Source organism: Conger conger, chromosome 13, assembly GCF_963514075.1.
Source record: "Conger conger chromosome 13, fConCon1.1, whole genome shotgun sequence".
Lineage (NCBI taxonomy): Eukaryota > Metazoa > Chordata > Actinopteri > Anguilliformes > Congridae > Conger > Conger conger.
In genome coordinates this window covers 32,124,465-32,138,381 of record NC_083772.1, presented here as the reverse complement: position 1 = coordinate 32,138,381, position 13,917 = coordinate 32,124,465, and the positions used below count along the sequence as shown (strand labels likewise).

Sequence of the window (13,917 nt, the reverse complement as noted above, 5' to 3'; positions counted from 1 at the left end):
TTGTTATATGTTTAAAACATGTTGGTTTTTATTGAAATTTCAAAAATAACAATTTCATTTCTGAAGAAAGAACATTGTCTCTCAGGAGTGGACTTTAATTTCTCACTTCAGTTTAGTTTACCAATGAGACCTCATCCTCTCGTCATTAAGATTTTTGCTCTGTGCAATACAGCTTTCTACTGAGGGTGCTTTAGCATATTACTGCTGGGAACTGCTTCTACAATGGAAAAGTGTACATTAATGTTGGGAGTTGTTTCTTGAATATATCAATCGTATATTAGTGTTGGGAGCTGTTTTTTTATTATATATAAAGTCAGTGGAACTTTTTTTTATCACAGGTAATTCATAAAGTGTACATAGTTTAGAGTATAATAGTTTCTGTTACTAGTTAAGTGTATATTGTGGCATGCATATGATTGTTTGTTTAATAGTTTCTCTGCTGTTTACAGATAAAAGCACCAATGACTTGTACTGGATGAATTCACTTTTTTAGACCTGTCTGAGGTTGGCTGTGTGTTAACTTTGTTAAACGACAATGATTTTGTTAATATTTTTGGATTTGAGCGTTGATTCCTTCTCCATAAAAACCTTTTTATCTTGTGAAATGTATTTTTTTCTCATTTTGGAGGTATATAAGTTTATGAGTTCAGTATATAAGCATATTGACATCAGTGACAACAGAAACGTACGTGAATATTGTGGTGGCATTTTTTACTGCGGCTGTCATCTGTTTTTCATCATTTAAATGTAACTTAAATTCCAGGCCTCGTAGTTGTGTATCAGGCTGTCTGATTGTCAGTGCTGTTTGCTGGGTGCCAGTTGTGCTTGCGCTCACACTCACCTTTACTCAGATGTGGATAAGACAGCAGGCCTGGCGGTCCTGTCCACATGGTCAATGTGAGTCACTTCGCCAGCCACTTGACCTTTTCACATGTCTATCCCTGTCTCTCACTTCCATTCTTACTGTCTCTCTACACTGTACTCTCCAATGAAGCTGAAAAAGCTCTAAAATATATCTTTTAAAAAGATAGCAGGCCTGTCCTTCCCAGTGTGCTTGTGAACAGCCTGTTTGGGTCCCCGATACTTTGCTTCTCTCCTCGTGGTCACATGACCGGTCATCCACAGTGCCTGCCTTCCGTGGCTGGGTCTAACGAGCCAGCAGACAACCACATCGCCCCTGCTTCTGTGGAGCCCCTCTGGAGCACCGGGCAGGACCCTCTCTTATATCTCATCTCCAGCACTTTGTCACTCTCACTGGGGAGCAAAGGATGGGGGAATCGCCCTTTAGTGCTCTCAGTGTGCAAACAGAAAGCAATTTCCCAAAACAGCAACAGAGAGCGGGCTGCTTACTGTAAGGGGAGCGATATTCTTTCAGTGCCAGAAAGTGTGTTACTGTCCAGATCCAAACAGCTGAGAATTTGAACGACTTGATACAAAGTCCTAACCAAACTTTGCTCTCCCAGAGCCACCAGGCAGAGCTTCACAAGCTATTGCAAAAAATGTTGATCTTCACAATTAAAGTGAACCAGTATATCATATCTCTGTGAAAATTCAGAGCTACAATGGAAAAGATATTCATGGTTTTTTTCACGGAAAAGTTGTACGGATAATTGGAAATCGAAACCATAAAATGTATGCGTTTTTCAGTGAGGTATCTAATTGCACTTTGACCAAATGCCTTGTGCTTTTGCATCATTGTTTCTCTGATAATTGAGCTGAAGACAGGTTTATTCCCCTATTGCCCTCTCATTTACCCAATTACCCCGTTGAGAATGGAGAACAAATATATAAGCCCCAGGCACCATACTGCTGCCTTCAGTGGATCCATATCGAAATGCTTCCTAATTACTTGTTGTGGTTAGCTTGCAACCTAAAACAGAGGAGACGTCTCTTACTGTGAAATGACTTCGGCAAGCAGCTCAGGCACTGCCTCAGAATCTGAATTTGTTCTATTTTAAGATGGTGTTCCTGAAGGTAAAGTACTATTGTTAGGTTCAGAGGTGTCCTCATTCACTTTCTCCACCACTGTGAATATCAAGCTGCCACATCGCCTCAAGCCTGGTCTAATAACGGTCTAGTCCCGAGGTCTTCATTCATGGCTGGAGTGCTGCAGGGTTTGCTGGCTTTTGTTGTTACTCAGCACTGAATTGATCAAGGAAAGCAGTTGATTTTACAGTTATCTCACCTCCCCAGATTTCTTGGGTCTGAATTTGTTGCTGATATTAAGTGAGATAAGTGACTAGAGGGCACCAGGTTCTGACCCTGTTCTTCCCGGTTCTTCCCGGTTCTTCCCCAGCTGCCATTCTGGATGACCCCATGGAGTGCAGCCGGGGGGAACGCCTGGCCATCACTCTGGCCAAAGAGCGCCTCAATCGAGCCAGCAACCGCTCCACAACCAGCAAGCTGGAGGTGGACATCTTCGAGCTTCTGAGGGACAGCGAGTACGAGATGGGAGAGACCAGTAAGACCAGCTCATTAATGAACTATGCAATTATACATGAGTAGGAGTGACTCACCGTGCAAGTGCCATAGATAAGCACAGCAGTGACATTATCTCACGGTTAGTCACGATTTTGACTTGTATATTTGAATTATACAACAGTTTTACCAACACGTTTATAAAAACGTTACAGTAACTCAAACTTATGGCACTAGCAACAGAACAAAGCTCTTCTGAAATGTTGCTAGGTTCCAAATCTATCGATACAGTTAATCAACCTAACGTAAACATTGTGGTTTGGTTTTGCCACGTATGGAGTGACTTATCGTGTGATGATGTCACACCATCGAATGTCTCTCAGCCAATCACAATGCGAGTAACTTGTATAATAACTTGTATAATAGCAAATATCTTTACCAGCCATCATCAAGCTGGACAGCATACCAACATTACCATCAGTAATAAAACATGGCACCATCCATTAATTCCATTACTATTCCATTAAACCATATCAGATCAGATATATTAATATATTGTCATACCGTTTATATCTGAATTAATAAACGCCATACGGTCTTATGCTTATTAAAGCAGAGGTACATTTAATATGCAGGTATTAAATATGGTTTGGATTAAAGCGAAGTTGATATGAAATATCAGCATGGGATAAAGATACATGAAAGATATGTGATGAAAGGAAATGTGATTATTCAGTCATTTTTGCAGTAAGTGTAGAGGAATTCTAAGGAATAATTTTAAGAGGTCTGCCTACAGGAAATTGTGAAACAGGGTCTACACTCCAGTTATGATATCTTCCTACAGTCATCAATATTATTATTGATATTGTTAGGTGAATTTGTCATTGTATATGTTATACTTGAGAATTGCTTACTATTGGAATTAGAATATGCATAAAATGAAATTAATGAATGATGATAGAAGTGAAATGATGTGAAAGCCATTAAAAGCAGCCATCTTGTCAGGGGCAGTCAGAATGGAGCGCTGTGAGCTGGTCAGCCCTGTAGAGGAGCAGGAGTGTGGGCTGTTGACTGTAATGCTGTTTCACTGTTTGTGCTGCAGCCAGCAGGCAGAGAGGATGGTGCCTGGGAAATATTGCAAAGTTGAGCCTGGCCTGTGTCTGGCTGTATTTGACCTCATTAATTCCAGCCATAACACAGCAGTCTTTACAGCTTTAAGTCACAAGTATGGGAAACTTCCTTCTATTGAGTGATGTTCAGGAACCCAACAGATTCCACACCTCGTCGGGTGTTCCACAGAGCCAGTCAACCTTTCACTCTCTCTACCTGCTGCGATGGATGCAGTTCTGCCCCATGTTGGCTGCTATCGCTTCTAATACTGTGAACGTGCTAACGCTGTTAGTCTCTTCTAACACCGCTAACACTATTAGTCCCTTCTAACACCGCTAACGTGCTAACACTGTTAGTCCCTTCTAACACCACTAACGTGCTAACACTGTTAGCCCCTTCTAACACCGCTAACACTGTTAGTCCCTTCTAACACCGCTAACACTGTTAGTCACCTCTAATGCTGCATTAACACTGTTTGCCAGTTCTAACACCGCTAACGCATTAAAACCATTAGTCACTTCTTACAGTACTCACATAACAACATTGTTAGCCAGTCCAAACACTGGTAATTTCTATGAAAGCACTCCACAGCAATTTGAGCCCTCACTGTGCTGTGCATTCATCTAGATGCCTTCACTTAAAAAAAAAACTACAATTATAAAAGCAATGCCCTGGATACCAAGAACAGTATAAACAAATAATTTAATTGATCAAGAGACTAAAACTAGTTACAAAAACCAGCATACACAGCAGTTTGTAGTATCAAGTTTGAAAGCCCATTTTATAGATAAATGTCACTGGATCTGTGCATGTCTGTTCTCTACGCGCGCGCACACACACACACACACACACACACACACACACATGCAATTTAATTCTTTATTTGAGACTGCTGAAATAAACAGGACCTCCGGCCCTCCTCAGGGTGTGTCGAAGTGTCCCTGAGCAAGACACCTAACCCCTAAATGCTCCTGATGAGCTGGTTGGTGCCTTGTCTGGCAGCCAATTGCTGTTGGTGTGTGTGTGTGTGTGTGTGTGTGTATGAATGAGGAGCATCAATTGAGAAGCTTTGGATGAAGGTGCTATATAAATGCCAACCATTTTCAGCGGGGGTCCTTAAAGGTCTCTGGCCTGACTTGACTATACTGTAAGGGGATTTTATAAAATATTTCTAAATATAAAACCTTTTTTATATTTATATTGAATCGTCAACGTCCCAAATTATTGTTGTGTTCATATTTATAAGATAATAAAAATAAAATACCACAAGACAGCGATCCCCGTTTGTTAAAAAGACTCTTCGCTTGCCAGAACAGCACTTTAGATTTGTATCTGCCTCTTATTTGCAAAGCAGGGCAATAATACAGCAGGTGCACCCATGCCATGTTAATGGCTTACAGGACTGACCGATTCAGAGACAATAAAATACATATTCTAACAATCCTGATGCCATTTCTCTATGTCAAAAAAATAATGTTCCAATATAATAACAAATATATACAATTCAGAAGTTGCAAAAATGACAACATTGTAACTCACTTTTATTGCATGTCCGTATATTTTCATATTTTCAGTTTGGTGGAAATATAAGTTTGTTTTGCTAATTATTCGAAGCAGACTTATTTATGGAACCACATATCTGGCTATGGCTATGAAGCTATGACTGTTTTCTGACTAACGTTGAAGTGCGTAATCTGTTCAGGCATTTTCAGGAAAAATCTATCTTTCCCGGGACTATACCTAAGCAAATGTCGTCTTTCATTTGTTCATTATCCTAACCCGCTTATCCTGAACAGGGTCGCAGGGGGTGCTAAGTAATTTCCGTCGCAAACTAATTTAAAACATGGCACGCTTCTTCTACAGACCAAGTGAGCGTTTGCATTGGACTTGCTACTGATAAACCTGACATTTTACTGGCTGATGGTGCAAACAGGGCTCTGGTTAACCTCATTTTGAAATAAAGTTCATTCATCATTCATGTGTCTGGACAAAAATATGTGCTGATGTTTTGTATTAGGAGAAGTTTTGGGGACATCTGGGTGCAGTTTTTGAAAGCCCACGTGGAATTTGAATGTTTGTAAATATCTTAACCAAATCTTGTACTACACACATTGAGATCAAGTTTGTGCACAAAGAGATTCTGTGTTGGTCCTCAGAAATTTTGATATTCAGTGTAAACCAATAAAAACAAAAGGAATTTTGTATTTGTTTTGTATTTTTATGTACCCTTCTTGAACACTGAATGTACATGCTCTGACATGTTGTTCTGTCTCAAATGTATCTTTGTTTTGTCTGTGATTTCTGAATGGTACAAGCCTCTTCTTTACTTTAAGTCTTCAACCATGTGTGTGCAGTACATCGTTTTTGAGATATTGACACTTTTATAGGATTAGTACAAAATAGACTGAAATTGCCTTCTAGGGGGCCAAAGTAGAAAGGGTTAATATAACCCCTTTTAAATTCTGTTAGAGGAGCCTTGGATGCCTTGGGTGGGTCTCCCTGTGTCAGAAAATGTTTAAAAGCCCTGAGATAAAGAATATCTGTTTTAGACAGGGCTGCATGGCTGTAACATTCAGCTAGGACATTATTGTAAAATGCTTGGCAATCATGATAAGTTTGAGGGACAACATAGGTCATGTTTATTGCCTTTTTTATTGAACTTTCTTCTGGTTTGGTCACTTCAGAAGAAGTTACTAACCTCCTCAAATCAGTATTGACAAACCATGTGACAGGACCTTTGGCAGTCTTGGTTGCCGTGGTCTCCCAACAGCCAATGGAAATGGCTTCTGACAGCTGGCAGCTTTCCTGTTGCTCTAATCCCCTCTGAAGGCTTGGTGGACTCTGGCTGCAGGACGGAAATGTACTGGAATGAGATTTGTTGGTCTGTCATGCTGGGAGGCTGGGTGGGTGGGTGATAATGGAATTATTTATTAATCATTTCATTTCACTGCTTCACTAACTCCCAAGTTCCTGTCACTCCTGTGTGGATTGACAGTATAACATAACTCCTGCCCTGGACCCGTCACCTCATTGTTTATTTTCCCCCCAGTCTGTCTGCCACCCAGCCTACGCCCCTCCCAGACCTGGCCCTCCTGCACCATCTCTGTGCCAATTAAACCACTACGCCCATCCTGGTATCCTCCTTTAAACATAGGGATTATTTCTACCACTGAAATGACTTGTTGGTTGGCAGGATGATTAAAGATAAATGTGTGCAGGGAAGTGAGAGGCAAATATAAAAAATCTTGTCTCTTTCACAGACTGCTTAATAATTAAACACAAAGATGAATATTTAAAGAAAACAAGCAGTATTACAGCCTCTCTGTGCTATCATTTGCATTAATGCCTGCTGATCACTTCAGTTCATATGTACCTGTGCTTAAGCATGGGGTGACCCTGGTTTAGCATTTGGCTCAGTGCACTGGCTCCAGCCTATTATCTTTCAGGAAAGTCAGACAGTTTGGTCCCTGTTCACAGTGGCTGTTCAGTGGTCTCTGTGTTGAGCTCTGTCTGCACTGTACAGGGGCCAAGCTCAGAAAAAACGTATATTGCTATATATTTAAAATATGTTGATCCTCAAATATATTTTCTATTGTTCAAAATATTTGAAAGTGACCTTTTGTAATATTGCAAAATGCTTTTCAGAAAACTTGCGACAGGTCTTCTGCATACTTTGGCTATTTCACTATATTTGAGTTCTTCTTTTGGTAATCCCAGACAGCAGTGATCAAGTTTTTATCAGAAAAGTGGTATATTGCTAAATATGTTACTTTACTGAATTAAATATTTTAAAAATCTCTCAAACATTTCATTATTTTATGGAAAAGTAAAGCTTGAAAACCCCAAAATTTTAAAACAGTACTGTATATGTTGTGTATTGTGCAGTCAGTTAAACTGACACCCAGCCTGTGCTTTCTCTGCTCAGTGTGCCAGATTCTGTCCAAGGGGGTGGTGGCAGTCCTGGGACCGTCTGCCAGCCCAGCATCAAACTCCATCATCAGCAACATCTGTGGGGAGAAGGAGGTGAGCTGTGTTTGCACTGAGCTGTGTTTGTGTTTACAAGGAGCAAATGTGAGCTGCTGTTTATACTGTAGGGATGGCGAGTGTTTTGACATTGAATGGACTGTGAGTGTGTGATTACTCTGATTACTTTGCAGCAGACTGTGTAAACTGAGACGGGTGCATGGGGGTTGGACCCAAAATGCACGACTCAGAAACAATAATGGAATAAAGTCCCGTCAGGGCTTTATTTGGGACGAATCCCAGGAGCGTAGTCACAACAAGCAAAGTCCATACACGTAGATCCAGCCAAACAAACGATAAACAAACAAAAAGCACGGTGCCGAGGGAAGAGGCAAACTCGTAGTCGGTAAACGTGCAGGGAGGTCCGGTAGCAGGAGAGCTGTCAGCGGGGCAGATGTACAGGCGGACGGCAGGCAGAGTCGTAGTCGAGGGCGATGCGGAAGTCGAAACCATAAAACAATCAGCGAGGCAAAAGTACAAAGACGGTAGGCGAGGACGTGGTCAAAAACAAAACGATGGTAAACGAAACAGAAATCAATAAACAATAGTCGGTAAACAGGCTTGGATCTTAACGTGAATCAATCCGAAAAAATGCTCAAGAGTTGCGTAGTAAGACTAGAGGCAGACAATTTCGCGAAGAACAGTTGCGCGACTGGGCTATAAATGCGGGTGTAGACAGGTGTAGACGATTAGTTAGAGCGTAGCAAGGAAATGGAAAACAGGTGCGATGGATGACAAGTTTAACAAGGAGATTAGTAATCGTTAGTAATAAACCTATCCTGCCCTAGCATTAGTAAATTAGTAAATGACATGCACGAGAAACGTAAGGTAACATGAACACATGATTAGTTTGTTAGTTTCTACCCAATCCTGATCTAGCGTTAGTAGTTTTAGTAAATAGACAAATGGAAACACTTAGGGAGTGAATGACAGAAGGAGAGAGAGAGAAAAGGCGGAACGCAAGGTTTGCGGAAAGACATGTAAAAGTGTATGCATAAACAACGACCAGTTAACGTAACAATAAACATAAATCAAAACATAACACAAAGCGAAACTAAGACGATAACCAATCAACATAACAAGGTAATGTAATCGTACAAAACATAACTAGACATGACAAGAAAATAAATCGTAACGAAACATAACTAAACAACATGACGAACCTAGACTAACATAATACATGATAAGACACTACGTGACTAAGACAACATGAATAAACATAAAACATGGCGAGACAGACCTGAAACGTGACAGGACCCCCCCCTTAACGACCGACTCCTGGCGGTCCTTGGAATTTATCAGGGTGGTCACGATGGAAGTCATTGATCAATGTCTTATCTAGGATGAGACTGGGAGCTACCCAGGAACGCTCCTCAGGGCCATAGCCCTCCCAGTCAACCAGATATTGCACACCATGGCCCCTCTTACGAATGTTCAAGAGCTTTTTCACGGTGAATGCAGGGTGGTTATCAATGATGCGGGGGGGAGGGGGTGGGGGATCGGGGGGACAAAGGGGGTGAGAGGATACAGGCTTAATACATGAAACGTGGAATGTAGGGTGAATCTTAAGTGAAGCGGGGAGTGACAGTTTAACAGAAGATGGATTGATAATGGTGTGGATCTTAAAGGGGCCAATGAAGCGGGGTTGTAGTTTGTGCGATGTGGCTTGGAGGGGAATGTCCTTAGTGGACAGCCAGACGGAGTCACCTGGTTTGTAGGCTGGTGCTGGTGTGCGGTGGCGATCAGCAAAGCGCCGATTACGATCTGCCGTGCGTAAGAGCGCGGCCTTGGCATCCCTCCAGATCTTAGCACAGCGCTTCATGTGGGTGGCGAGGGAGGGAACAGCAATCTCGGCTTCCTGGTCAGGAAACAGTGGAGGTTGGTAGCCAAGAGAGATCTCGAAGGGAGACTTTCCGGTGGCGGCGCAGGGTGGGGTGTTGTGCGCGTACTCAACCCAGGTGAGCATCTTGCTCCAAGAAGCCGGATTCTGGGTTGAGACACAACGAAGTGCGGCTCCCAAATCCTGGTTGGCCCTCTCGGTTTGCCCATTGGACTGGGGGTGATAGCCGGATGAGAGGGTGGCCATGGCACCGAGGGCCAGACAGAAAGCTTTCCACACTTGAGAGATGAATTGTGGGCCCCGGTCGGATACAATGTCTGAGGGGATTCCGTGGATGCGGAACACTTCCTTAATCAGAACGTCCGCAGTCTCTTGGGAGGTGGGTAATCCAGGTAGGGGGATGAAGTGGGCTGCTTTACTAAATCGATCCACCACGGTGAGGATGGTGGTGTTACCTTCGGAAGGGGGAAGGTGGTGCATGCCTTGATGAAGTGTCTGGTGTCGGGGATCATGGTGCTCCACCAGAACTTTCGCTTAAGCACCGCCAAAGTGCGGGTAAAGCCAGGATGGCAGGACAGGGGAGATGAATGAGCCCATTGGAGCACCTGTGTCCGAGCAGCTGATGGGACATAGAGGCGTATTCCTGGGTTGGACCTGGGATCGGGTTCCTCCCGTAGAGCCCTCTGGATAACAGCCTCAATTTTCCAGGTTACGGATGCGACAGTGCAGGAACCCGGGAGGATGTTCTCAGGTGCCTCACGCTCAGGACAGGTGTCGAATTGTCGGGATAGGGCATCTGGCTTGACGTTCTTAGAACCCGGGCGGTAAGTGAGAGTGAAGTTGAATCTTCCGAAGAACAGCGCCCATCTGGCTTGGCGTGAGTTCAGTCTTTTGGCCGTCTGGAGGTACGCCAAGTTCTTATGGTCGGTCCAGATGATGAAAGACTTCTCGGATCCCTCCAGCCAATGCCTCCACTCCTCTAGTGCCAGTTTGACTGCGAGGAGTTCTCGATTTCCCACGTCATAATTTCTCTCCACTGGTGAGAGCTTCTTGGAGAAGAAGGCACATGGGTGTAACCGGTTGTCGGAGGCAGAGACTTGTGACAGCACGGCTCCCACCCCAGTGTCAGAGGCATCAGTCTCCACAATAAACTGGCGAGTGGGATCGGGGTGCACCAGGATAGGGGCGGTAGAGAACAGTCTCTTAATTTTTACAAATGCCCCATCTGCTTCAGGGCCCCAACGGAATGGCATGGCAGTGGATGTGAGCTTGGTGAGGGGGGAGACAACTTGGCTGTATGATCTTACGAATCTGCGGTAAAAGTTGGCGAATCCCAAGAAGCGTTGGAGTTGTTTCCGGGTGGAAGGCGTAGGCCAGTCAGTGACCGCTTGAATCTTCTTGGGATCCGCCCTGATCTGTCCCTTCTCCAGAATGAAGCCAAGGAACTCGACAGTGTCGGTGTGGAAAACACACTTCTCCGCCTTGACAAACAATTTGTTCTCCAAAAGTCTCTGGAGAACTTGCCTGACGTGAATCTCATGTTCCTTGGCATTGGTAGAGTAAATTAGAATGTCGTCCAGGTAAACAAATACGTGTCGGCCCAGTAAGTCCCGAAGAACATCATTGACTAGCGCCTGGAACACAGCAGGTGCGTTAGTGAGGCCGAATGGCATGACCAGGTACTCAAAGTGTCCAAGGGAGGTATTGAAGGCGGTTTTCCACTCATCACCTTCTCGGATACGAACCAGGTGGTAGGCATTGCGTAGGTCTAACTTGGTGAAGATCGTGGCATCGTGTAGAGGGTGAAAGGCAGAGTCCATCAATGGCAGAGGGTATTTGTTTTTTATTGTAATGTTGTTAAGTTCTCTGAAGTCAATACAGGGACGCAATGAGCCATCCTTCTTCTGCACAAAGAAGAACCCGGCGCCCACAGGTGAGGAGGATGGGCGAATCAGTCCATTGGCTAGGCAGTCCCGGATGTATTTCTCCATGGCCTTCCTCTCAGGTCTGGAGACTTTGTATAAACAGCTTGAGGGGAGTGTGGAACCGGGTAGCAGCTCGATGGCGCAGTCGTAGGGTCGATGAGGGGGAAGCGTCTGTGCCTGTGTCTTGGAGAAGACCGTGCCTAGGTCATGGTAAGGGGTGGGCACCTTCTCCAGGGAGGGCTTGGGGACCTGTGGTGGGTTGGGTGCACCCTCTGCTGGTGCAGGAGCGGATCGTAGGCAGGATTGGTGACACTCACGACTCCAGGCTTGAATCTGGCATGAGCTCCAGTCAATGGTGGGGTTGTGTCTCTGGAGCCAGGGTAATCCCAAAATGAGCTGGTCGTTAGGGGACCAGATGACACAGAACTGAATCATCTCGTGGTGGTTTCCAGAAATGATCAGCTGAATGGGTTTGGTGATGTGGGTCATGCGGCAGAACGTCTTTCCGTCCAATGACCGAGCATTCTCGGGGTGGGGTAGTGGGAGGGTGGGAATGTCCAATTCCATGGCCATCATTTCGTCAATGAGGTTCGTGTCAGCTCCAGAATCCACCAACGCGTTAACCTGGATTGCTCTGTCGGGAAGCATCAACATGGCCGTAAGCGTGGAGCGATGGTCGTTCCTGGCAGCGCCTTCATATCTGTTGAGCACTTTCACCTAAACAGATGAGGCAGAGTTCTTGGACCGGAGGGTGCACCGAACTTGGGTGTGTTCCAGCCTCCCACAATAGAAGCAGGAACCGGTTGCTCTCCGACGTGTCCGTTCCTCAGGCGATACTTTCATGCCTGCACGGGAAAGGTCCATGGGTTCGACTCCTTCGGCTAGCTTCTCCTCCGGTCGGGGACTTAACCCTCGCCTGGGGTATGCCTGGGTGGGTGGGACCTGTCTCTCAATCCGGCATTGTCTGGCACGGTTGTCCAAACGGATGGCAGTGGGTCGAACTGAATGATGGGTTCGAGACGTGCCAACTCGTCCTGGAGTGCCTCACTCAGGCTGGCCAGGAACAGGTTAGCCAACGCTGCATCATTCCAGCTGGTGGCTGCCGCGAGAGTACGGAACTCGATAGAATGGTCCGCCGCAGTTCTCCTGCCTTGGCGAAGGGCGATCAGACGTTGGGATGGCTCTTGGTCACTGGAAGCATGCTGGAAAACCTTGCGGATCTCCTCGGCGAACTCCGGGTACCGGGGAGGGAATGACCCCCCGGACCACACAGCTGTCGCCCAGTCCAAGGCTCTCCCCTTCAGTAATCCCATCACGTAGCCGATCCGGCGGTCATCGCTGTTGTAGGTCTGAGGTTGCTGTCTGAACACAAAGTCGCACTGGAGCAGGAACGCCTTGCATCTCTCCGGTTCTCTGCCGAACCTCTCCGGGGGGGGTTGTTGTGGCTCCTGGAATTGCCAGGTTCCCATGGGGTGGGAAGGTAGAGGTGCAGGCGGGTTGGCAGGTTCCTCCAGTGGGTGTGGCTGGACCGCGATGGCGAGTCTCCTCATCTCCGCACACAGCTCACGAATCTCCAGACGAAGTTCGGAGATTCCTTGTGAGTGTTGCTGGACAATGGCGCCTTGTTCCTGGAGTGCGTAGAACATGGTGGTTGAGTCAGCAGGGTCCATTCTGGCGAAATTGTGCGTGGGGGTTGGACCCAAAATGCACGACTCAGAAACAATAATGGAATAAAGTCCCGTCAGGGCTTTATTTGGGACGAATCCCAGGAGCGTAGTCACAACAAGCAAAGTCCATACACGTAGATCCAGCCAAACAAACGATAAACAAACAAAAAGCACGGTGCCGAGGGAAGAGGCAAACTCGTAGTCGGTAAACGTGCAGGGAGGTCCGGTAGCAGGAGAGCTGTCAGCAGGGCAGATGTACAGGCGGACGGCAGGCAGAGTCGTAGTCGAGGGCGATGCGGAAGTCGAAACCATAAAACAATCAGCGAGGCAAAAGTACAAAGACGGTAGGCGAGAACGTGGTCAAAAACAAAACGATGGTAAACGAAACAGAAATCAATAAACAATAGTCGGTAAACAGGCTTGGATCTTAACGTGAATCAATCAGAAAAAATGCTCAAGAGTTGCGTAGTAAGACTAGAGGCAGACAATTTCGCGAAGAACAGTTGCGCGACTGGGTTATAAATGGAAAACAGGTGCGATGGATGACAAGTTTAACAAGGAGATTAGTAATCGTTAGTAATAAACCTATCCTGCCCTAGCATTAGTAAATGAGTAAATGACATGCACGAGAAACGTAAGGTAACATGAACACATGATTAGTTTGTTAGTTTCTACCCAATCCTGATCTAGCGTTAGTAGTTTTAGTAAATAGACAAATGGAAACACTTAGGGAGTGAATGACAGAAGGAGAGAGAGAGAAAAGGCGGAACGCAAGGTTTGCGGAAAGACATGTAAAAGTGTATGCATAAACAACGACCAGTTAACGTAACAATAAACATAAATAAAAACATAACACAAAGCGAAACTAAGACGATAACCAATCAACATAACAAGGTAATATAATCGTACGAAACATAACTAGACATGACAAGAA

At 45.1% G+C, this 13,917-nt stretch overlaps 1 protein-coding gene across 2 annotated transcripts in view; it reads left to right on the top strand.

The window, feature by feature from the left end:
- grik4 (glutamate receptor, ionotropic, kainate 4) overlaps positions 1–13,917 on the top strand; it is a 92,273-nt gene that overhangs the window by 19,626 nt on the left and 58,730 nt on the right. For both annotated transcript variants that reach the window (XM_061216766.1, XM_061216767.1), the window contains exons 2-3: positions 2,297–2,461; positions 7,454–7,551. In XM_061216766.1, coding sequence (XP_061072750.1) covers positions 2,297–2,461; positions 7,454–7,551 — 263 coding nt within the window. The remainder of the gene's footprint in view (positions 1–2,296; positions 2,462–7,453; positions 7,552–13,917) is intronic.